Genomic DNA, 25,452 nt, shown 5'->3' on the forward strand with positions numbered 1-25,452 from the left:
AGACAAAAACTCCTTTTGGGCATTTACTATGCCACGCAAAGCCACCTTGTTGGTTTTGTGTGGTTTAGTAAATAGAAAAGTAATGCAAGTCAGCACAAAGCACTTGTGTTACTTTGCGTCGGAGAGGCGTTACAAGGGTAGAGCATGAGTTTTCCTATGCATCCACCCAATGTCTCTTGGTGCAATCCCAGATTTTCAAAGACTTGTAAATACAGGGCTGCATTAAAATGCTACGCCTTCCTGAACCAGGTGTAACAAGTTACTTCCTCTGTGTGTTGCAGAATGCAGCACACATAGAAAAACGAAATGCATTTTAAGGATTGTTTTTGTGCACAAAGGTATCCTTTCCTGCACAAAAACAATACTACCGATAACGCAGACACCCTTGCACCATGATGTCTCCTTGTGTAACGAAACTGGTGCTCACTTAAAGGGATCTGATACCTGGTATCTTTGTGTCTAGTTCGTACTCTATAAAACAAGTTTTTTTTAAAACCATACAGGCGCTAGGCAGCCACATGTGCGCCAGCGCAAGACAAATTATGAAGATGTCTCTACCATTCACACAATGAAGCAAGTTACCTTGCTGTGCTGCGTGGATTGTAAGTAAATATCCCACTGTATGGAGAAAGCAGAGCTGCCACCGGGTTTCTTATTTTAGGGCAGTGTGATGATCCATTGTACTAGCCTAGAGCACGTTTACATTTGATTTGTAGTTATAGCGGTCCTTTTCATTGGAAGGCTCTGGGCATGATGCACAGAGTCTCGACCACTGATTGTGTAACTAAAGGTAGCCAATGGCGTGCTCGCAAAGCTGGCCTTGTGTTCTATTGGATGAAGGTGGAAGAAGAGTCTTGGTGGTGTGTTTTGAATTTGTTAGGTTTTATATATGAAGAAACAAAGGGCACAAGGGTATAGGCTACTGGTCTATTCTAGCTTGGCTAACTTGTAGTTTTTCTTGATATCCATGACATGGGAGGATGCGTTCAATGTGTGAAGGTGTTCTTTGACCTCGATGACGTATCGGGGATTGATCTGAGTCCATGGTTACCCCCAGGTTCCTCACCTCTCATGACCTGGCTAGTGTGGCATCATGGTCCTCGTGCCACCAGGCCATAGGCTGATGTTTGTGGCATTGCCCGCAGGTCATGGTCTCCATTTACGGAAACATCCATACAGTGTACATAGCAACAGACTATTCTCGTCACCGCTGGAAAACTGCATGCTGGGGGGAAATGCTGTCAATCAAACGTATGGCTGAGCCACCTTACATTGCTTAAGCAAAGTTGAATAAACAGCACGAGTTGTTAATGAGAGTAAAAACTTTGATAAATCAGGATGACTCTAAATGAGGCTGATGGTGGTTCCAGAAGGAGAAGTCTCAGGGCTCCAGAGAGAACAGAGTCTGAGGATGTGCACCAGGTAGTGGGGAGAGTCTGTGTGCAATTACGGATGCACCATGCAGGTCAATTTAGAATGCACCAATAGGGAGCCATTGCTGACTGGCCTACTATATAACTATAAGAAAAATATTTCCATAGTAACAGAAATAACTAAAGTCTTGTCTCTTTGATTAGGCAAGATAAATAATTAGAATTAGGAAGTGAAACATTACATATTTAGGAGTCACATTACAAGTGGTTGATCCTGGCTGCTTCATGTCACCCAAATATGAACCCAGAATTCGATTTAGAGTGCCAGATATTGGCAACAAAGAGTGAATGACAAACAAAGAAGGTAGGGCAACCACACTACATAACTCAGAGGAAGGTAAATCATTCAGTAATATGTGGATACATCTTGAAATCAGAGAATCAATAACCTGCATTCCATTTTTATGATAAAATGTTTATTTTTCTTTCATTTGTAAACAATTGCTTTATTCAAATCTCAAACTATTCTATATCTTACATTATAACAAATATATTTCCTGCATTTACCACCGTGATTAATCTCTCAATGAAATACCATGGAGTACTGTATAAAAATACTCATTTAGGAAACTTAGTTGCAATCCGATGTGGTCAAACCATATTATGAATACATAAAAATATCTGCAAACGTATTTTATTAATTTAAGCCCTAAAGAACAGTGGGCATTGCATATCAAGTGTATGGCTGGGATGCTTCATGTAACACTCACATCGCCATGGAAAAGTGCATGAACAGTGGTTGAGAAGTTGCTTCGACTGAAAAGATTATAACCTTGGTTCCTCGTAGTAACGGCATAAGAGACCTACTCATAGGTATAGTGCCACTGACCTAAACTCGATTCTGTACACAAACGTTGCGTGCTGTGCAGACAAATGTTGCATCTCAATCTAGTCCTGTTGAAGGTCCAGGAAAAACGCTTCAAGTGTCAAAACAGCAACTTTAGAAATAAATATACAAAAGCAGAAAATAATTCCCTATTAAAGTAATTAATGTCCAAAATTCTTTATCAACTTTAAAAAACCGGCTAAAGTTGAAAATCAATACCACCCAGACTGAATTTTAAAGTTTAGGTGTTTCACGCGAAAAATTGTAGATGGGCCCAATGCTTGGATTTCATGTTTTTTTAGTACAGAAAACTGTGTAGACCGTGAGACTTTTGACACTTTGTTCACACTGTTGAAATGACAAACTAATTAAACATTTCTGGCAGATAATTGGCAGTATTGTTTTTGTAGTCCGAAGGAGTACGTTGTTCAGACCTCTAGAGATGCCCAGCACTAGATGCATCACAGATTAAGCCGTGGCTATGGGACTACTTCCACATACTCTAAACTGGTTTACTTGTTTAATGGACTTCTTTACGAGAACCCTTCATGCACAAACAGTGACATTCAGCGGCATTCTATATGATAATAATGTATTTTGCATCATATTATGATAGCACTGTGAATGGCAGTGACTGTTTGCCAAGTAACATAACACTTGGGCATCATCTTTACCACTTTAAACATGGGCTCCAATGAATGTTCTTTTGTATGGAGTCAACATTCTCAGTGTTGGAGGGTGGAGGTACCCAGGGCGATCTGGTGTAGGTGTAGGTTAATCTGGAGCTATAAGCATCCCTGTAGTTACAGGATACTCTGGAGATAGATGCATCCCTGTAGTTACAGGTTAATCTGGAGATAGATGCATCCCTGTAGTTACAGGGTCATATGGAAATAGATGCAACCCTGTAGTTACAGGTTAATCTGGAGATAGATGCATCCCTGTAGTTACAGGGTCATATGGAAATAGATGCATCCCTGTAGTTACAGGTTAATCTGGAGATAGATGCATCCCTGTAGTTACAGGTTAATCTGGAGATAGATGCATCCCTGCAGTTACAGGGTCATATGGAAATAGATGCATCCCTGTAGTTACAGGTTAATCTGGAGATAGATGCATCCCTGCAGTTACAGGGTCATATGGAAATAGATGCATCCCTGTAGTTACAGGTTAATCTGGAGATAGATGCATCCCTGTAGTTACAGGTTCATATGGAAATAGATGCATCCCTGTAGTTACAGGTTCATATGGAAATAGATGCATCCCTGTAGTTACAGGTTCATATGGAAATAGATGCATCCCTGTAGTTACAGTTTACTCTGGAGGTGGGTGTATCCCTGTAGTTGAAGGTTAATCTGGAGATAGATGCGTCCCTCTGCGAAAGGTGGAGGTGTACAGGCTTGGTAAAGGGTAAATCTGAGGTTGTGACTGCAGTACATCTTTGTGGAGGCGACTCATTCCTTTGGCAGTTGACATCTGTCAAAAGAGGTAGCTGCTACCTACCCTGTACTGATTGACAGGCGCTTGTACACATCATTTACAGGTTAGGGTGACTTCTCAATAGTGCTTGCCGAGTGGTAAACTGATGGGGTGGCTACTTTGCGGTACAGGCTTTTGGGGCAGAACACAACACACTACTGACTGTCTGGTTGATTACTGGCACAAAGGCTGGCTGGTAGGGTATGATTACCTGCACACTGTTAGGGGCATGAAGATTCCATCACAGAAGTGAATGGGTATATTTACGCATGCAAAATATATAATGCCTTGGAAGTTACAGTAAAGCGCATGTTTATAGATGCAGGTCCCAAAAACTCGGTGATGTATTTTTGATGACGTCTGCCTATTTTTCCAAAAACAATGGTTTATTCAATATGTATTTGGCACAACACCACAATGAGGTGAGTATGTGTCCTAACACTGTTTCAGGACACAAGTTTAGACTAGCTTTGGATCTGGGACACATGGATCCTGGTACTTCATTTGGCGACGAGGTAATCCTCGGATGTGCATGAGGTACAGTTATCATGGCACTGTGTGCAGTGATTTCATACTAACACTTATCCTGGAATGATTTCAGGGAGATGAGAGTGTGTGTACAGCTACACTGCATAGAATTAACCCGTTAGTGGCTTGGGGCAATCATATTTATTGTGGCGAGATCCCTGGTGGAGAATTGCATTTGAATCATGTACTGCGACTAAGTTACCAGTATATACGACAGAGAACTCTAGCTTATGTGTGTGTTTTGGAAGTATTTATAAGGGTTTTATTTAAGCCTTTGGCACCCATTTTCACTGCTTTTTGTTGCAAGCAATGATATCACTGACGGGAGAGACAGATGATGCAAGTCGTTGTCTTAAGTGAATGTGACGTCATTTCTTTGTTTTGTTTTTGCGTAGTATACTTAATGGTACTCAGACATAACATTTTAAAAAACGAGGTCCCATAGTGTAGCATTCAAATGCCTGTGTTAGGGGTGCTGAGGGTGAGCACTCCTGTTTGCAATTGTCTTTTAAGGCAGTGACAGATGCAAGATATCATTTTAAGTCCATTTTTGAATTGGTGCAAAAAAAATATAGCTAGAAAGTCATGTTTCACCATTTTGGCCATTTGCATAATAGGCAACTGAGCAATAACGATTTAATGCAATGTAAGGATTTGCACGAGGGCATAATACAATAATAAGAAATGCATTTTTCAATATTGTAAATTAATGGCTCATGCTTTCTTTATTAAACACTCTTTTCCACATATGAAGTTCTTTTTATGTTCAATTAATGTGCAATTGTGGCCTCAAAACCTGTTCCCTTGTGTTTTGCCTGGTGATGTGATAGAGCCTGGAGCTCAGAGCTGCCAAAATCCTGCCAAAGCATTCGCTCCGTTTTAACCCATACAACTTCTGATTAATAAGGACTTGTGAGTTAAAAGTGAGATTATGGTGTACCCAAAATTAGTGTGCAGCAAAAACCAGACGCCTGAGATCGGCAAAGAGCCATCACAAAGTGCGTCCAAGTTTCTCTCTTTCATGCGTGCTTGCATGCTGGCATACTGGTACTTGTAGTTCTGTTTATCTATTAGAAGTTAAAGACTGCAAGCACCAGAATACATTACAAAACTACGGACCTATGTGCAATACTCGTGCATTGAATCGGAATCAAATGGGAATTAAGTGACGTCTACCAGTGCTTAAATAGTTAGATTGCGGCACACTACCGCCACCTGGTGGCCATTTTCTGTCGTGACTGTCTTTAAAGACCTGCAACCTTTCTCCATAAATCCAGTCCGCTCCGGCTGGTGGTTTGTTTAGCCAGGCTTAACTAAAGCTCTCTTTGCGCTGTATTCAGCTGGAATAATTTAAAAATAACATGATGACAGCTGAATTATAAATACAGTACGTTAGACAGATAACTTCTGGACTACGAGTGGAGCGTATTAGGTTGGACGGAGTATCTTGACCTTTGCCCTGGGAAGAGCTCTCTGTAGAACCCCAAACGGCCTCCTCTCCGCTGGTATATTGTGGGAGCCATGTGTCTCTGACATGCTCAGCTCCTCCAAGGATACAGTGCCTGAGTATTACCATATCACACGGGAGCCCAAGGATCCCTACGCTTGGGACTTGTTTCCCTTTCACCTCTTCACTGGAAGCCATTGGAGCTTGGGAGTCAGCAGCGGTAAAAGAGTCCCAGGGAGGAGGCACATCTCAGGTATGAGCTAAGGATGATAGAGAAGTTGTTAATGGATGTTTTCATCATCATCCACCACTAGATGAACCATGTCGTCGTCTGTGACCGGCGTGAAGGCATCTTCCATGGTGCCGTAGGACCTCTGTCCTGCTCCCTCTGGAGCCGGTGGAGTGGACATAGGATCTGCGGAAAGCAACGCTTTCGGAACATAGACCTGAAAATAGAGAAAACATTTTGTTATTGGTTGTGTCTGTCATTATAATCCTCATTCCACCAACACAAATATTTCCTAATATTATTAATGTACCCTATATATTAATAATTGCACCTAAACATCCATCGTACTGCGATGATGTACTGTACAGATTTCCAATGTTTTTGGTATTTTTTTTCAGTATTGCCCTTTCATTTTATTCTCTACATGCCTCAATGGAATAAAAAGCTCCATGCAGACCAGCCGCCTTCCCCAGGACTTCTCCTTTTGGAAATTTGAAAAAGAAATAGCAAAATCGGCACTTTTATCAAAATAAAAATAAAATTCTGCAAACAATGCAATTAAAAAAGATAAACTGAGCCTTATTTTATTGGCTAGTCACTGCTGCTGGGCAATAAAAAGGTGAGCAACAAGCCAGGTGGTAGGAGAGGTTTTAACTATCACAGTCGCCGGCGTCGCAACAATCATCCCTTACAAATGCGCACAGAGTGTAAACAACCTGCAAAGTGAGTGCCAGGCACCAGGATCTGCAGTATAAACCTGATCCGATCCCCTATTAGTCTTAAAATGTACCCACCTCCTCCCCACAGTGGCCTGTCTGTGGGCCTCCTGCACCACCGGGACTTTGACCTGCCTCCTCTCTTGCTGCACAGTATCACCTGCCCTCTCTCCCTCCATCACCGTGTCCCTCCTGACCAATGCCTTCTCTGCCCACTCCCCATGTGCCCTCCTTCTCCCACAACTAAACTGGCCCTCCCCTCACAAGACTCATCTGGCCACCATCCCCCAGGCACCTGCATCTTCCCAACCCTGCTGCCCTATGTTCCAATCAGGTCACAGACTGTGACTTGCCAGAGTCTCCAGAAGTAACAGACCACACAGAAAAGCAGTATTTTTTTTGCCAGGCGCTTGAAAAAATAATGGAAATTTGTTATTTGTTTGCCCCAAAATTTGCCAAGCTAGGCCACAAAATCCTGGGTCCAATGGGGGAAGGTCTGACTATGACAGATTGTGTATCAAAGCAAACACAAGGAGATGATGGATGGAGCGCTGAAACTTTTCAGACACTCACCCCCAGTCACAGCTCTGGGTTGAATCCATCATCGTTCATTAGCTCACTTCACCCCCCAGTTTAGACCCAGCCATATGCAAATCAGCCTTGACCCTGTGCCTCATGGGAACAGTCCAGCCCGAACTGCCAAGCCAGGTCTTCCCTGGACCGGAAACAAGAATCCTGGGACCAGTTTCGGGGTAACACCCCTCATCTGCCAGGCTAGCTCGAATCCAATGAGTAAGGGACTGCTGTGTATCAGACATAAATATTGTGCCCTAAATAGAATCTACATTAACATTGCTGAATTAGAGTTAATGATAGAAAATAGACAAACTGTTGGATGGTATTTTTGTTAACAATATTCGAGACACAATATTTAAATCTGACAATATTTCTGTACACTACATTCTGACATAGTGTTAGCACTAGCAAAACCCACATTAACGCTCCACTCTAAACTTACACCATGCAGGAGAACAGTGTTGTCCCACCCGGCACCACAGCATGGCAGACACACAACGCCCATTGGGCTGAAAGGGCTTCTGCCGCAGCCCAGGCTGGTGAGTACACAGGCAGTTGTTAACCCCTTCCCGCCGGGGCATATTCCCCCACTGTGCTGGGGGGAGTAAATGCGCGCAGCGCCCCGGTGCTCATGAGCTCAGCGTGTCATGAGCCACGGTGGTCGTGTGCTCATATGACCACACCCGTTTCTTTAGACCGCTCGCACAGCAGGGGAATTTGCCCAGCGTGCAAGCGTTCCACGGTCATGACGAGCTCAGCTTGTCATGAGCACACGAGCACGGTGGCTCATGTCATGAGCATGGAGGCTGGCCAGTGGGTGACCTCGCTGGCCCGGCCTCATCTAAAGTATTTGGCAGATCTTCATAAGGCCTTTATCAGTTCACGAGTCTTTGTGTGTTTTAATTGCTACCGCCCCCACCTGCTGTCCCCGCTCTTGTTATGGACTGGTGCTACCACAGTGGGAGAGTGGATTTCAGGAAAACTACAAATGAGGGCAAGCGGCACATAAACACAGAAGGCCCAGCTCAGTGTGGCATGTAATTCGTCAAGTAAACATGTGTTAAAGGAATCACATTTCAAAAGGTATATTTCTTTAACACTAAAGTGTTTCACCTCCGTGTATTAGAATGATTTTCTGCATTGATTGAAATTTATCAGAAGTCATAGGTTCTAAACGTAAACTTTGAAACATTCATGCCTGCGATGACACTGCTATTAGTGAACCAAGAGGCACGTCAGATGTCATGAGAACGCCGCTTAGGTTTTTATAACAAATGGGGGCAACATTTAAGTCTATTACAACATATACATGTGGGGTTTTTGTAGAAGGCACACCCTAGATTGAGTGTTTAAGGTACGCTTTAATGTGATAATAAAATAAAAGGAGGCACAGTGAAATAAGGAAATTGCCCAGGGTAGCACACATTTTGTCAAGCAGATAAACTGTGTCTGAAACCAGGTTTCCTGATTTAATGTTGCATCATTTAGTCGCTAGATAAAGGGGAAGGGCGTTTGGTGACTAACATAAGGATGTGGGTGGTAGAAGCCACAAGAAGACTTGGCTCGAAGTTCCAAGAACACTTCTCCAGAGCTCAACATCTGGCTCTGGCCTTCAATGGCTCACCCATCTCTAGAAAAGTAAATTTCACACATCCAAAAGACTGACATTTTGTTGCAGGATCAGATTTAATAATCCATAGTTCAAATTACTCCTGACCCCCCCACTTGCGAACCGTCAATGACATGGAGAGTTACTGTAGAGGGGTACATCATCCTGCATTGACACAGCGCATACTGATTGCCTTACACTCAATCAATCATTCAATAGATTAGTAGAGAGCGACTAGTTACCCATGAAGGTATCCAGGAGCTAGCAGGGTCCAATTGATTTGTCGAATATCCAGGTCTTACTCTGGAATAGATGGGGAGGTCGCAGATGAAAGGGTAGCTCATTCCTTGTCATCACTGCTAGGTAGGAGATTGCACAACCTCCGCATCTGCCAAGTCACATGCAAGGGGAGGGTGGGTTTAGAGGAAGCGTTGAGGAGCAGAGGTGTCTGGTGAGCTGATGGAAGTTCAGGCGGTGGTTCAAGTAGGCCGATCCGCAGTGGTTTATGGCCTTGTATGCATAGGTCAGGAGTTTGAACTGGCATCTTTTCTGTCCAGGGGCCAGTGGAGTTCCCTGAGGTAGGGGGTGATGTGAGTTAGTCTAGGGAGGTCCAGGACAAGTCTGGCTGCGGCGTTCCGAATGGTCAGCAGTCATCAGAGGTTAGCTCCAATCCCTGCGTAGAGAGCATTGCTGGAGTCGAGTCGGCTGAGGATGAGGGCCTGGGTGATGGTGAGTCTTGAGCTTTGGGGGTAGCTATTTGAATATTTTACAAACCATGCAGACGATGAAGCAGCAGGAGGAGGAGATGGAGTTGACCTGAGCAGTAATGGTTAGCTTCTTGTCCAGAATAGTGCCTAGGTTGCTAGCGTGGTCAGTGGGGGTGGGAGTAGGTCTGAGTTCAGAGAGCCACCAGGATGCATCCCAAGAGGAGCTTATGTTACCGAAAATCAGTCCATGTCCATGCTGAGCTTCAGACAGTTGTCCTTCATGCAGTTGGTGACGTCTGTCATGCATTTGTGGAAGTTCGTCTTGGTATTGGTGGTGTCTTCGGAGAGGATGAGTTGTGAGTCATTGGCGTAGGATATGATTTTGAGTTCGTGGGTTTTGGCGATGCTGGCTAGAGGTGTCACAAGTGTTGAAGAGGGTGGGACTGAGCGAGGATCCTTGGGATACTTCACAGATTTCCTTGGGTTTGGAGGAGATGGGGGGGTGGGGGGGGGAGGTGGACTTTTTGCATTTTTTCCATGAGGAAAGAGGCGATCCATCTGAGAGCAGCTCCTTGGATGCCTAAGCTACGTAGCCTTGTGATGGGTGCGTGGTGAGAGACCATATCGAAGGCTCCCAAGAGGTCTAGTAGGATCAGAGCCACAGTCTCTCCTCGTCAGTTGTCGTCAGGAGCCAGGATGAGGGCTGTCTCAGTGCTGTGGTTGCGGTGGAATCCGGATTGCAAGGAGTCAAATAGGCGGTTCTGTTCCAGATGTGAGGAGAGTTGTTGACTGATGGCTTTTTCTAATACTTTGGCTGGGAACGGGAGCAATCAGTAGTTGTGAAGTTAGCTGGGGTCTGCCAACGGCTTCTTTAGTAGGGCGTTGAATTCTAAGTGTTTCCAGTCCTAGGGGAAGATGGCAGTGGCAATTGGGGTGTTGAACAAGGTGGTGAGACTGTGGCTGATTCTGGCTACGCCTAGGTTAACACCTTGGCTGCTAAGGGGTTTTCCCCTCCTGCGCTGGATATTCAGGATCCCCATTGTTCATGACAAGGTCAACTCATCATAAGCACAGCGCAGGTAAAACCAATGACGAGTTGACCGTGTCATGAGCACTGAAGGTGTTAAAGATGTGGTGAGGGCATGGGTCGGTTTGGGTCCTTGAGTGGACCGAGTTCATGATGGAGGCGTGTCCTGTGGGGCGAGCTGGCTCCATTTGGTTAGTCGAATGTCTGTGGTGGTATCGCGTCTTTTTGTTGCTTGAAGTCGGTGGCCTTGGGCTTGAAGTTTCTGTTGCCAATCTTATTGTGGAAGAGGTTTGCAAGGTTGTTGTAGAGTTCCTGTGAGAGGGTAATGTCTGTTGCAACGGAGGCATTTGAGAATTCTTTGACGATGTTGAAGAGTTCTTTGCTGTTATTGGAGCTTGAGTCAATGAGTGAGGCAAAGGCATTTTCTACAATTCTCTCAACTGTCTGTGGTAGAAGTTTAGGGCAGTCTTGTTGGCCTTGTCCTTGCTGGTGTTCCATCTCCTTTCCAGTTGTTTACAGTGTTGTTTAGAGGTTCTGAGGTCTTCAGTGTACAAGCTAGCCTGCTTGGTGGACCTTCTGTTGGTGCTGTGGCTGATAGGAGCAACGCTATCAGCGCAGTTCGTGACACAATTGTGGAGGCTGCTGATGTTTTAGTCTAGGTTGTTCAAGGAGACGGGGTGGGTGGTGTTGAGGGCATTGATTTATGTGTCCTTTGAGACTTTGCTCCAGCTGCAGTAGGGAACGTTGGGAAGACTGGCGGTGGAGGCCTCTGAGCTCGTGATGTTTATGTGGATGATGGAGTGGTCGTTCCCAGTGAGTTCTTTGGTGTAGCTGTACCGGATACAGTCACTGGAGGTGAAGATGTGGTCTAGTGTGTGGCCTTGTAGTGTAGTTCCTATATTCCCAATAGGCTCTGCTCACTGGAATAATATATCGTATAGATGTGACGTAGGACTTAGGTCGACTAGGTCTCTATTGAATATATTAGACTTAATTGTGAGTACCAGCTAGCTCAGAGGTCAATAGAAACTTTCTCGAATAAACAAGAAGGGATTAGTTCCTGACAATCGCATAAACCTGACAACTTTGTTTCCCAAAGATAAAACGTATCTTCAGAGTCGTGGAAACAATAGATTCATATTTTACTCAGTCAATCATGCATGCTTCGTTTCATCAGAGGTGCAGAGAAATAGAGAGATGGGCGTTTTCAATAAAAAGTATTTATTGAACAGTCTTCTTTCTCATGCAGAAGAAATGAACTGCTACAATCGTAATACTGGCTGTAAAATATAATGCGTACAGCAAGAAGAGTATTATACAATAATACCGTAAAAGCATGGTATGGTTTCTAAGCCATAAAATACATATATAAAGAACAAAGACTAAAAGTACTCAACTGGTGGTTGTAAAATATGCCTACCCCAATGTATCTAACCTAAGTCTAGTATGAGGGAAGAAGTAAGTATGGTGTAGCATAGGTTTTAGTTTATTTGCCAAGAATCTATCTAAGATTTCTCTTAGGGTCTAATCAGCACCGTAACTTGGTTTAGAATCAAGGAGGTCTGGTATCTCTGTCGCGGGACTCGATTTCCCGACACCCCGCGAGGGGAGTTGGGAACACTGGAGCTGGATTCTCAGTGAGAGAAAGGCAGTGCGTCAGCTGGAGGGTCGGCTTCCATTGGCACTTGCTGTAGCGAGCTGCGTCAGGCAAGTAGAGTCGAACTGCTCCAAACCACCGTGTGTTTGCTAGGGCAAGTGTAGGCTTATTTATATCTTGAAGGTGCCTGGATTGACGTAAAGTTGGACATAATAACCTCATCAAAGAATGGCAGTTCTTTGAAAACTCCATGAGTTATTGGACAAATCAATATTCAAGCAAGGGGAAGTCCCTGACTGCTGAAGCCGAGTTCTCCAAGAAATCGTTGTGGCTTTTCGGAACTAGTGGAAGTGTTCATGCCTGTATTTGGACTGCAAGGGCTATGTCTAAATATGGTTATGATTTCTATGCCTATATAAGGATATTGTGAATAATACCTATAGGGGCATGAATCGGGAAAATTACACTAGGGTCCTAAAATGCTATACAACAGCCTGCAGTGTGCGAGGGGTGGAGGACGAGTTGGGTGAGTCCAATGTTGTTCATGCTGTTGGGGAGGTTGGTAGTGTTGATGTCATTGTGGTCGTCGAGATGGAAGTTGAGGTCACTGAGGAAAATGTACCTGTTGGAGTCTGTTTCGAGGGGGGCAATGAAATTGCAGAAGGCTGGACATGGTCCTGGAGGACGGTAGATGAGGGTGCCCCTGATGTTGGTTTTGCAGTTTGTTTGGAGTGGGATGTTGAGGTGTCCATTGCTGGGGCTATGTCATTTGTGGTAGTGCATTGGATGAATTTCTTGTGTGTGACGGCTGTCCCTCCACCAGGCTTGTTGATGCGGTTACGATGGGTGATCTTGTATCCTCTGGGTATTGCGCTGGCAATGTTGTGCGTGGAATTGAGCCGGGTCCAGAGAGGAAGAGGGCGTCGGATGTGAGGTTGGATACAAGGTCCCAAATTTCCGTGGTGCGTTTGCATAGTGAGCGAGTGCTGAGAAGGCCATATGAGAGCTGGAGTTTTTGTTCAGGTGGTGTCTGTGGTGTGTTCAGGGTGGGTCTGGTTCGTTGGCTGGTGTATGTGTTTTGGCAGGTGAAGCTGCAGTGGGTACAGGTGAAAGGTCCTACCTAGGAGCGTGGGTCGTCACGGTGGCAGTGTATGTTGTAAGGTCGAAAGTGTAGAGCATGGCATGTTGTATCTTTGGGGGGGTGGAAGGGCCTGGGGTCTCGGCACAGGGTGTGTGCCAGGTACAGATGAGTACAAGCGAGCTTGCCTTTATTGCGCCGTCTGCACACCAGCGGCACAGTCATGCTGCAGCCTGCATGTAGGTCCTTGGGTGGGCAGGGCTTCTGCTGGTAGGAATAATGGTGATTGGGAAAACCCAGGCAGAAAAACTTGGGCAGCAGCTGTGTCACTGGATCAGGCTGGAACAAGCAGGAACTGAATGCCACATGCAAGTGACAAGCTAAGTGTCCAGGTGCCTACTGAGGCAGTCGCGCTGCGGCCTGCATGCACTCACACTGGTTCACGACTTACCCTGCACTCACACAGGCACCTCAGTTACTACTTACTTGCAGAGCTCATCTTTCATTCTTCCCATCCACAAAGAAGAGCTCACTGTCACCCAGTTCTCACATGGGCACACTATTCACCCTGCACTCACACCTCTCACCCTACACAGGCACAAATTTCATCCTGCACTCACACTGCTCACTGTTACCCAGCACTCACAATGGCACACCTTTAACACAGGACACATTAAATTACCTAACACTTGTGAACATGCACATACGTCTACAAATGCACTCACAGACTATATATGCTGTTCCTGCAGTACTACATGCCAGTTCATCTGTAAATAGTAGTCCCTTGCAAGAGGGGAGAGTGTACTGAGGCGGAGGGATAGTACTGGATAGAAGATTGAGCTGAACCTATGGTGGCTGGTGTGCGAGGTGGGAACTGGTCTTAGGTCGTGGGGATCAGCCAAAAGGGAGTGGTGAGAGTAGATGTAGGCTGTAGAGGGGAAGCAGCACAACAGCTAAGGCTGAAGCACTGAAACAGCAGCTGTGAGCTGGTTTGGGAACTTAGAGGGGACTGCTGGCTAAGGGTGTGGTGCACTTGGGGGGACAAAAGCACACGCTCAAGAGGTACTTGTTGGCTCTGCACTGAGCCCCATTGGCTTTCATAACGGCCATTGAGATGGAAAGGGGTGGCACCTATGGCCAGAAGTGCTGTTTTGCCGCTTCTGCAGCAATGATGTAGAGCAGCATCGGGCCCCATTGGCCTGCATAGCAACAGCACTCTGTAAGTGCTGCAACAGGAGGGGAGAGTGTGCAGAGGCTACAGCTCATCTTGGAGATGGGAACAGGCTCCTAGGGAGCCAGTGAAGTTGGAGAGAGTAAACAGAGTTTAAGGCTGCAGTGACTAGTACTTCTGGAGTGCCAGGAAGTTTGGGCAGACCATACGCCACTATATCATCACTCTGGACTGAGCAGCCATTTTGGGCGATATGAACCCCCTTTTTGGGAAGCTCTATTTACCAATACAAGCACTCTTTCTTGGCAGCACCACACAGGTTGTGTACTCAAGATAAACAGGTTAGTGGAGCCAAAGCCCCTCTCCCAGTTGTGCTTCTTAAAGATCTCTTTTTTGGGTTATCACACAAGATATGGCGATAGTTGAGCTATGGAAGAGGTGTGGTGCAGCGGCCAGAGTGCCTGACTCCGGACTATGGGGTTCACGATTCGATCCGCGGTGCCGGCGGCAGGTTAGCCCAGCACCCTGAGACTCTGGGCAATAGCTTGCTTAATCTTCCTGACGGCCCCCAGCGCCAGGACACCACTTTGGAGGTAGATACGCGCTTTACAAATACTGGTATTTCATACTGGCATTTCAAGCCAGATACTGAAACACATCCAATAAGGAGCTTAATAAACGCATGATCGCACAATATATTAACTTGAGTACATTAACGCTACAAGAATAACAAATAGAGTTATGATATGTGCTGTGTAGATTACCCAAAAGTAGTGAACTGGTTTTTATAACAGTATTACTTTTATTCAATTATATACACAACACCCGAGCACACCATACTGTTGTAACAAATTAAGTGATGTGAGAAAATTTTTTGTATAGAACAGTCCATGAAGTCTCAACAACCAGTGAATTCCTAAATCCCAACACTTCTCAAAAGAGCATCCAAACGAATCTTCTTAGGTCGAAAGCTGATATTTAATATCCAAAGTTCATAAGAGGAAAAACAGCTGCCGACGCGCGTTTCGCCCGCAGGGCTTTTTCAAGGCTATTTGTTCACTCTCCTCAGATGTAAAGCTATAATCTCCTAACAGAAAATAGCGAAAGAAGGCGCTTGCTGTGAAGTTGTGTATATTGTATTTTCGCTCATTCATATGGTAATTGTGGCCCCAACAGCATTCGAGCCTATTCTCTTCCAATGTCACCACTCAAAGTGAGTGTTCAAATCCATTCTATTGTGCATATACACTCTTGAATCTTGATACATCCAAGGTTGTTCTTGTTTTAACGTTCAGGTCATATGTCGAAGCGCCGAGTAGTGTTTCTTTTTCTTTTATTCAAAATCACCTTGTTTTCCTTGAATGCCTTTAGTGCATTATTTCTACCTGCAACCATTGTGCTGTTGAGACCTATTGAAAATGATGTATTAAGTTAATGACACAAACCATATAGACTTAGATGGCACACAGAGCGCAGTTAGTCACTCTGAATACATATCCTTTCTAGCAGGTGGCACACGTAGTTTGGCGGCTTGGGGCAAGCAGGAGTTACTGGGCCACAGCCCAGTAAGTTTGTCAACATGTGCCACAGGCACAGCTCTGGGTTTTGGTGGCTACATGCACCATGGGCACAGCTCTTGATTTAAGCAGCGAGCTCGAACTTGATTGCTACTATTGCATAGTGGCAAGGTCGGCTGCCCGCCTGCGACTGCCACTTGGACCCGCAATTCTAGAGAGCCTGCACTCATACGCTTAGATCGTGCTCTTCAGTCTTCTGGCTCCTGGCAGACCCTCCACATTAGAGTCTGGCTCTTTCCCTCTCTCAGCAGACAGGCTGTCTTCAGGCGCTTCAGAACAGCTCTTCCAGCAAGTAAAGACTCCAGATAATGTAACCCTTCTCGGAAACCGTCACACAGACACAAGCTCTGCTTGTGCAGCGGTCCTCAGAGTATGCTGTGGATTACTCCCTTCCTTGGCAGAAGGACTTGGAACTGGAGCAGCAAGGATGTAAGTAGCACTCACTTTTAAACAGTCAAAGCAGATATGCAGAGTTTCTTCTTTTAACTGTCCTAAGTAGGCTGTTCTCCAGACACAATTTTTTTTGTAAAGTTACGCTCCACATAGCAGGGTAGTTTCCAGCCAGGGGTACATTCAAAAGAGGCACAGTGAGGTATGAGCTTTCTGCAACTGGCTAATCACTAGCCACACTGAACAGTGATTGGCTGAAGTCAAAACACTGGCTTCACTTAAAAGAACCCTTTTGCCCTGAAACACAGACATGAGAGCCCCACTACCAACCAAATGGCAGTACTGCAGGAAGATTTATCAGCAGCTCCTCTTAGCAGAAGCGTTTCAGTAATTTTTTTAAGCAGCCTAGTCTCCTCCCTGCAACTTCAGGAATGTCAGCAATGCACATGCACAGGAGCAGGCCAGGGACTTCCAAAATGGGACCCACAGGCCTTCATTACTCTGGCGCTCACTTAAGGGCATACTGCAGATACTACAGAAGCCAAAAACACACACAAATCAATTATTTCTCGGTGGCACCCTGCACATGTCAGAGTTGATAATTTTCTAACAATATGTGCCATGAGGCCCCAGCTTTCCAATGCGGAAATCGGGCACATAGCTACCTCAGGGCAAGAGGGCGTGGCTTGCAGCCGATGATGGAGGCTGCCTGATCGGGGAGCTCCGCAACCGAGCCCCCTGTTATCCTGTCTCATCGACACCAGGGCCCCCACCTCCCGCACAGCGGTAGAGGAAGGGAATGCCCTCACTTGGATCCGAAAATCGGAGGAGGCATATGGCCCGTGTCCCTGCGGGACCTGTTACCGCACAGCAGGGTAGCCGCGAAGGGCGCGCCCAAGATGGCGCCCACAGCGGTTCTGTGAGGCACTGCAAAGCGCGCACGGAGAAGCACGCGAGGTGCGCTCAGGACCGCACTGGGGGTAATCAGCACCAGAGGCGATAACTGGAGATCGCCCTATGTTGAGGAGAGCTCGGGAGGTGAGGCCGGGGACGCCGCCGGCGTGGGCGAAGCCGAGGTGTGTGGGCTGTGTGGTTGGTGCCCCCCCCCTTTCCCCCTCCGGGGCGGCAACCACCGATGGATTGACCGTGCCCTGCCGGGGGTAGAGAACTGTGAGCGGTGACCCGGGGTTGGGGCGCTGCCTCAGCCCGGCGGAGAGCTGTGGATAGCAGGGCGGCAGAACAGCGTGAACTAAGCGGCTGGCGAGAGCCGGGGGGCTGGGAGCGGTAACGAAGAGGCTGTTGGGCGAGGAAAGGTGCCGTAACTACAGCTGGAGGCCAATCAGCGTGGTGAACCCCCCTGCTGATGCGAGGGGAAGCGACCACCAAGGGGGCCCTGCAGTAACTCATGGTCGTAGGGGAGGCAACACCGAGACACGCAGCACCTTGGGACCCAGCCAGCGGCTAAAGCGATCAGGGCCTGGTGCCGCGGAGAGCCCCAGAACCGGGGTCCTGCACCCGGCAAGGAGCCCGTCATCGCCCTGAGGACGCCCCGGGCACCCCGTGGAACACTGTGGGGAGCTGCTACTAGCTTCCTGGCGGCTGAGGCATAAGGGGTGACACGAGTGAGGCGGGCACATGCATTCAGTGATGGCGGTCCTATGCAGTGCACCCGGACACCCCCTGCTGGGACGGACAAGATGGGCTGAAACCCCCCCGAGAACTGCAAGGTGGTCCGCTGGCTGATTCACAACACCAGCCTGGAGGTGGTGGGGGGACCTGCTGGTAGCGGACTGCGGAGAAGCCGGGGCCCGCACGGTGTCAGGGCCTGGAAGGTTGCGGCAGAGTAGGAAAGACACCCTACGTGGCAGTTGTGGCCGCTTTGCCGGATGTTCGGCAGAAGATATGCGCCCTACCCACATGTTGGAGATGCGACCCTGAGCTCTGGACACACGGAAGTCTCTACCTGGGCTGAACACACTCTGGGGGACCAGTCGGCTGGACCTAACGAGGCAGCGGATGTGGGAACTGCTACTCGGAGCAACCATGGGCCTACTAACGGTGGTTCAAGATAGGGGCGAATGTCTGGAGCCATCCGGTTGCCGCTGGCACTGAACTATTGCACCAGGCTTGAACCCCTGTGAGGAACTGAGTCGTGCTTGTGCAGATCCTACGACACCTACGGCGAGCTGCCATTGCGAGGTGGGTCGAGTGTGCCAGGGAACTGCGGGAGCTGGCTGCTAACCCGTGCGACATACCCTGAACTCGCCCGTTGAGGCGGTGTGGCCGACAATCGCCTTAGCTATGCCCAACCATGGGAAAACCGAACGGGGCCAAGGGCGGAGCGCAGTCCTCTATGGAGGGAGACCCTGCAGAACACAAAGAACGTATGGGACCTGATTCGGTGCGAGACCCCGGCCTGCAACAACAGCTGGACAGAATCTTGGCAGCCATTGCTGAATCCCGCACGGCGCTCCAGCAAGACATTTCGCAATGGCAACAGGATTGGGGCTTTTAAAAGCTGACAACGGAAAACTAGTGGATAGAGTCAAACTGGTAGAGGGAGCGCTCCAAACTATTGAACCGGCGCAAAAAGACCTCGGAGCGACCATGGTAAACGTGATGGAACGGGTCAACGCCCAGGAAAATAGAGCGGAAGAAGCTGAAGGTCGAATTCGGCGGAACAACATTCGAGTGGTGGGTCTGCCAGAAAAAATTGAAGGATCGGACATGGTACAGCATCTCGAGGGTTGGCTACAGACAGTGGTGGCACCCGAGGGCCTGTCCACCTTCTACACCTTGGAAAGAGCCCACCGGATCCCGGCGCGACCGCCTTAGCAGGGGAGACCGCCGCGGCCGGTGGTGGCCCGGCTGTTGCACTTCCGAGACCGAGACTTTATATTGCAGAAAGCGCAAGCAGACGGCCCATTTCAGGTAGACAACAACAGAGTTAACATATTTCCGGACTACACCTATGAAACCCAGCGCCGGCGCACATCTTTCCTGGCCGTTAAGGAATTACGCAATGAGGGCATCCAGTACTCCCTCTTATTTTCAGCCAAACTCAGAGTCTTAATAGACGGTAAATCATGGTTCTTTGATACTCCCAATGATGCCGCTGCCTGGTTGGAACTGTATAAAGCGGGAAAAGATGGGGCTGGCCATGGCACACTGATTACCCCAGAGGGACTTCCGCCGTGGAAATCGAGACGGACTAGGAGCAGACGGAGGGGACTGAGAAAGCCTTCATCGTCCCAAACAGCAGCTGAGAGGCAAGATGTGCTAGAGGTGGTGGCCACGGTGTCAGGTGCGCAGGGGCCCCCTTTACTGGAGGGCACAGACTCGGAAAAAGAAGGCAGCCGGTCTGAAACGAACAGCGAACACTTGCCGAAGGTAACTCTGGAAACGGCGGAAGGAATGCTGGACGAGGGGTGATTGGACCTGAGGGGTGGCCTGGGAGGTGAACTCAAAGCTGGTGCGGACCCCTGGCTGGGACCTGATTGGGGGTTGTGGTTTTATAAGATCTGGGAGGAGAGGGGGTATTCGAAGTCTCTGATCATGATGGGCTCAGTTGCCCCACGAAGTCCGAGAGGGTGTGCAGCTCTGGTTGGTGCATAGTCCCCCCTCATTGCCCTTAAGGCATCCCTACAGCTACTGCTGTGGGACTTAGTCGTTTTTTGTTAGGTGCTAAGGTTTGGATGCGGACTAGATGGAAGAAGCTAGATCCAGTTCTTGGGAGGGGGGGCGTTGAATGTGTGAGGGGAAGTTGGGGAAGGGTAGTCACCGACGCAAGCATGAAGACGAAGTTGCATTTGAGCGGGGAACAATGGTAGAATCTCTGATTCCACTAACCTACGATGTATGACCTGGAATGTGAGGGCGTTGCATACAATGACACGGCGTCACAAAATCCACGCTTATCTGGTCCGCCGGGGGATGCACATTGCACTACTCCAGGAAACACATCTAACTAATGCCGAAAGTGTAGCGCTGAGCGCAGATAGAGGGGCCAGGTGTATAGTACCACATACTCGGCTTTTGCTAGGGGAGCGTTAATTTGGATTAGAGCGGGGGTCCCCTTCCAACTGTCTAAGCAACTGATAGATCCTAAGGGCCGATTTGTGGCCATAGAAGGCAAACTAAGGGGTAGAGACATTGCCTTTTGTAGTATATATGTGCCAAATATAGATCAGTTGGGCTTCCTAGCAAGGATGTCAGGATTGTTGGCACACTATCTCGCGGGCCCCTTGCTAATGGGGGGGGGGGGGGACTTCAACTCTGTTATGGACGTATCCCTGGATAGGTCGCACACCCCATTGCCAGACTCTCTGACGCATCGCTTGACCAAGGGTAGACTTGACTGGCAGACACGTTGGGGACTGGCAGACGTTTGGCGCGTGCAGCACCCAAGAGACCGAGATTACTCATATTTTTCTGGCATGCACAAGTTACATGTAAGGTTGAATGCGGTGCTGTGCTATCCCGCGGTACTGCCAGCTATAGTGAAGACTGAATATCTAGTCAGAACGCTATCGGACCATAACCCGCTATTGGCTACTATGCAATGGATGAGCGGAATCTCCTGTGTTCCCACATGGAGGTTGCGCCCAGAAACGCTAGCCGATCTGCTCTTTCGAGTAGCGATAGAGGAAGGGATCACCCACTATTTTGCAGAAAATGCTGGCACGACTGAGTCGCGAGCCATGCAATGGGATGCCTTTAAGGTGGTCCTACGGGGGTTCTGTATAGGGAAACACGCGGGGTGCGGAAAGTCCTGCTCGATGACTTGGCCACGGCCGAAGACAAGCTCCGCCAGGTGGAGCTACTGAGGCCGGGTCACCCTGAATTAAAGGCGGAGGTTAGCACGGCGAAAGAGGCGGTAGCGGCAGAGCTGGAGCAATTGCGTAGCTTTGACAACAAGACCTACACGATGAGGGCGCAAGCGGAAGGGGATAAGGCAGGTACACCACTGGCCTGGCTTGCCAACCCTTTGAAGAGAAGCTCCCCCATACTAGCTCTAACAACAGGAGACGGTGCAGAGGTTTACACCCAGAACGAGATCCTGCATTGTTTCAGGCGCTACTATGCGGAACTCTATAAGAGCAAACTACTACCTGGCGACCCTGCCGTCGATGGTTTTCTGGAGGGTGTGAACCCACCACAATTAGAGCAGCACCAGGCGATAGAAATAGGTAGAGACATAGAGCTGGAGGAGATCCGAGGGGCCATTAAACGTATGTCCCGCAACAAAACCCCAGGGCTGGATGGACTCCCCATAGAATTGTATGGGAAATATGTTGACCTGCTGGCACCCGAACTTCAAGAAGTCTACAAAGGGCCAGGGAGATGGGGCGGCTGCCCCAATCAATTCGGGAAGCGTTGGTGATCCCTCTGTTGAAATCAGGGAGAGAAAGTGGGGACACGGCTTCCTATAGACCACTATCGATGTTAACAACTGACTATAAGAAACTGAGCAGTATATTAGCGACCCGGCTGCTAAAATACATGACCACGCTAGTACACGAGGATCAGGCTGGCTTCATCCCAACGCGGAACATGACCGCAAATATTAGGCGATTAGTGAGCATTCTAGAGGAATACCACCCTGATGCGCGCCAGCCAGTGGTACTGTCGGTAGATATAGAGAAAGCATTCAACAGCCTAGAGTGGGAGTATCTGTATAAAGCTATGGGGCGGTTTGGCCTGGGCGACGGGTATCTACAGTGGCCAAAAGTCTTGTATACATCGGCGCTATCCAGGGTGAAAGTGGGTGCACTGATATCTTCGCAATATTCGGTAGAACGGGGGACGAGGCAGGGTTGCTCGCTATCCCCATTGCTATTCGCCTTAGCAGTAGAGCCCCTCGCGATCAAGATTCGCACAGGAGCCCATTATGGGGGACTTGCAGGCAGAGCTGGACAACAACACGTATCGCTATATGAGGACAACATGCTTCTTTTTCTTGAGGATGCTGACGACGCATTCATGGGAGCCGAGGCCTTGCTCTCCTGTTTTGGGACTATCTCGGGCCTGAGGGTCAATTGGTCCAAGACGTATATGTTCCCGGTGAGAAGAGGAGTACCCCGTCCCACTACGATCCGAGCAGTGAGCCCACCCGTTTAAAATACTTGGGAGTGTATATTTATCACGCGCCCACAGATATACTGGAGGGCAACGTGGGGCGCGCGGTGAGAGCGCTGAAGGGCAGCATGACCTTTTGGTCCACTCTCCCACTATCGGTGATGGGCCGCATTGCCCTTCTAAAAATAATAGCGCTCCCCCGCTTCCTATTTATTTTCGGACACTGCCAGTGTGGATACCGAGCTCCATGTTTAAAACACTGAAATCCCTCATAATATCCTTTCTTTGGGGTGTAGGCAGACGGAGGGTTGCGCAGACGACGCTTATACGGCCTAAAACAGAGGGCGGGTTGGCAGTCCCTGACTTCGAGTTGTACTATCTGGCGGCCCAGTTACAGATCTTTACGCAGGAAGTGGCACGGGAATTTAGGGGACCGGATCATAAGAGAGGCACAGGAATGCAGTGCCATGTCCTGTCTTTCATAAAGCTGGAACAGAAGTTAGATCTTAAGGAACTCCTGACAGAGGAAAAAACACTCAGGCTCTGTTGGAATAGCTCCCAACGCAGAGCGGGAGTGCTACACCCGTACGCACCTGAGATCCTGCTAGGCATGATGACGGCGTTGCCACACAGGGTGATTGGTCGCAGTTGCAGGTTTGGGAGGAAGCGGGACTCCAGATGATAGGGGACCTATATGAGGACGGCACTATGTTGCCCTATCAGACGCTACTAGAGCGGTTTGACTTGCCGAGAGGAGGTTTCCTGTTGCATGCGGCGATGGTGAGAGCGATACAGGCGCACTGGCGGGAGGGGCTGATAGAACCTAAAACGTCACTGGCCTGTCAATATACTATGATGGCGGCGGGGACGTTCAAGGCGGTTACCTGCTTGTACTCAAGGATGCTCAATAAAGGGTTGGCTCCCTTGGAGACATTAAAAGGCAAATGGGAGATAGATCTAGGGAAACCCATTCCCGAAGCTGCCTGGGCACAGATAGTGAGTAGGGCCTGGAAGAGCTCGAGAAATGTACCGTTTCAATCAGGCCAGTAACTGTTCTAAAGAACTATTCAGAACTCTCTCCAGTCTTGTTGCTCCTAAAGTGGAAGGGCCATTGGCCAGCCAAGATCTATGCGAGGCCTTGGCTAAATTTTTTAGGCTTAAAGTAGAGACTGTTTTTAATGTGTTTCTGGGTTTAACGAGGAGGTGTCCTCTAGCGCACAATCAGAATCCTGAAGGGGACGATTATCGGGAAGACACGTTAGAAAAGTTTTCCTCTGTAAGCATGGAAGAGACCAAAAAGATGCTTTGCGGATTAAAATCAGGGTCACCATATGACACTTGTCCGGTAACCGTAGCCAAGTTGGCACCTTTACCTATTGCCGCAGCATTATCAACAATCTTCAACAACATGTTCACAACCGGACAGTTCCCGGCATGTTGGAAAAGGGCATCAATCCTTCCATTGCTGAAAAAACCAAATCTAGATACAATGGATCCCAACAACTATCGTCCTATCTCCAGGCTCCCACTCCCAGCTAAACGTATTGAAAAAATGATGACCCACCAACTAAGTGTGTTTCTGGGGACAACCCGGGCCCTGGACCCCTCCCAACACAGGTTCAGAGTGGGTCACAGCACGGAGTCTGCCCTACTAAAGGCAACTGAGGAAATTAGAGGAGTAATGGACCTGGGGGGTAGAGCTGCACTGGTCCTTTTGGACCTTTCCACAGCCTTCGATACGGTGCTCCATGGAATTCTGATGCACCGATTGAAGGACTGTGGTGTGCAGGGGAAAGCAGGGGATCTCTTGAAAGCGTTTCTGACTAATAGGGAACAGAGTGTGGCAATGGGAGAGTATGTATCTAAACCTTTCACTCTACCATATTGAGACCCTCCGGGCTCCTCCCTAATCTCCACCCTGTTCAATATATATGTCACCTCCCTGGCCCCGATTATTAAGTCCTTCAGCTTTAAGTTGACCTCCTATGCAGACGATACTCAAATCGTGGTATCAGTGCTGCCAGGAAGGGAAAAGGGAGTGGCCTTACAATTCCAGGAATGCATGTTGGCGGTGGGGAGGTGGATGGGCGAAAACTGTCTGAAACTGAACACAGCTAAAACCGAGGTCATTGTATTTGGGATAAGTAATGACTTTTGGAGTCCGCAACGGTGGCCAGAAGAGATGGGAGCACCCCCCCTTCCTGTGGCAATGGCGAAGAACTTAGGGGTTTTAATAGATGACCAACTCACATTCAGGCCCCAGGTCAGTGCCCTAACATCCTCTATTTATTTTCGTCTGAAAATGCTGCGGAAGATCCTCCCTTTCCTCCCTGAAAGCAGTAAAAAGACAGTCGTTACGGCCCTGGTCTTACCCCAGCTGGATTGCTGTAATAGCCTTCTGCTAAATGCCCAACAGGGGCTTCTTAATAAGTTGCAGGTGCTGCAAAAAGCAGCAGACAGACTCCTGTCGGTCATTCCGAAGTATGCTTCTGTGTCGTGCGAACTCAAGAAATTACACTGGTTTCCGATGCGGAAGCGGATTGCTTTTAAGGTCTTGTGTCTGGTCTTTAAGGCCCTCCAAGGCACCGGTCCGGCCTGTCTGAAAGATCATTTTCAATGGTATAATCCCCCCCCCGACAGTTAAGATCATCGAGGTTGCGACTGGTCACTGTGCCCCGCATAAAGAAAGCGCGGCGGGGGGGGGGGGGTAGGAGTTTTGTGCTTGGAGCTACTAAGGCTTGAAATGCCTTGCCCTCTGCTTTGAGAAACACAGCTGATCTTATGACATTCAGGAAGGGCATCAAGAACTGGTTGTTTACACAGTAATTCCCCTCGGTGCATTTCCCTCTGGAGTATTTCATTAGCGCCAGGACACCTCCGGGTAACAGTGCACTCTATAAATGTCAACATAAATAAATAAATAAATAAATGAGAAAGAGTTGGAGGCTGCGACAGCATGGGAGATGTTAATGCAGGCATTGCAA

The 25,452-nt window shown here is 48.2% G+C and overlaps 1 protein-coding gene across 1 annotated transcript in view; it reads right to left on the reverse strand.

Annotated features, from left to right (window-relative positions):
• Nucleotides 1-1,831: 1,831 nt before the first annotated feature.
• LOC147706906 (mechanosensitive cation channel TMEM63A-like) overlaps nt 1,832-25,452 on the reverse strand; it is a 239,408-nt gene continuing 215,787 nt past the window's right edge. The window contains exon 22 of the mRNA XM_086926166.1: nt 1,832-6,159. Coding sequence (XP_086782292.1) covers nt 5,995-6,159 — 165 coding nt within the window. The 3' untranslated portion in view covers nt 1,832-5,994. The remainder of the gene's footprint in view (nt 6,160-25,452) is intronic.

Source organism: Lissotriton vulgaris, chromosome 6, assembly GCF_964263255.1.
Source record: "Lissotriton vulgaris chromosome 6, aLisVul1.2, whole genome shotgun sequence".
NCBI lineage: Eukaryota > Metazoa > Chordata > Amphibia > Caudata > Salamandridae > Lissotriton > Lissotriton vulgaris.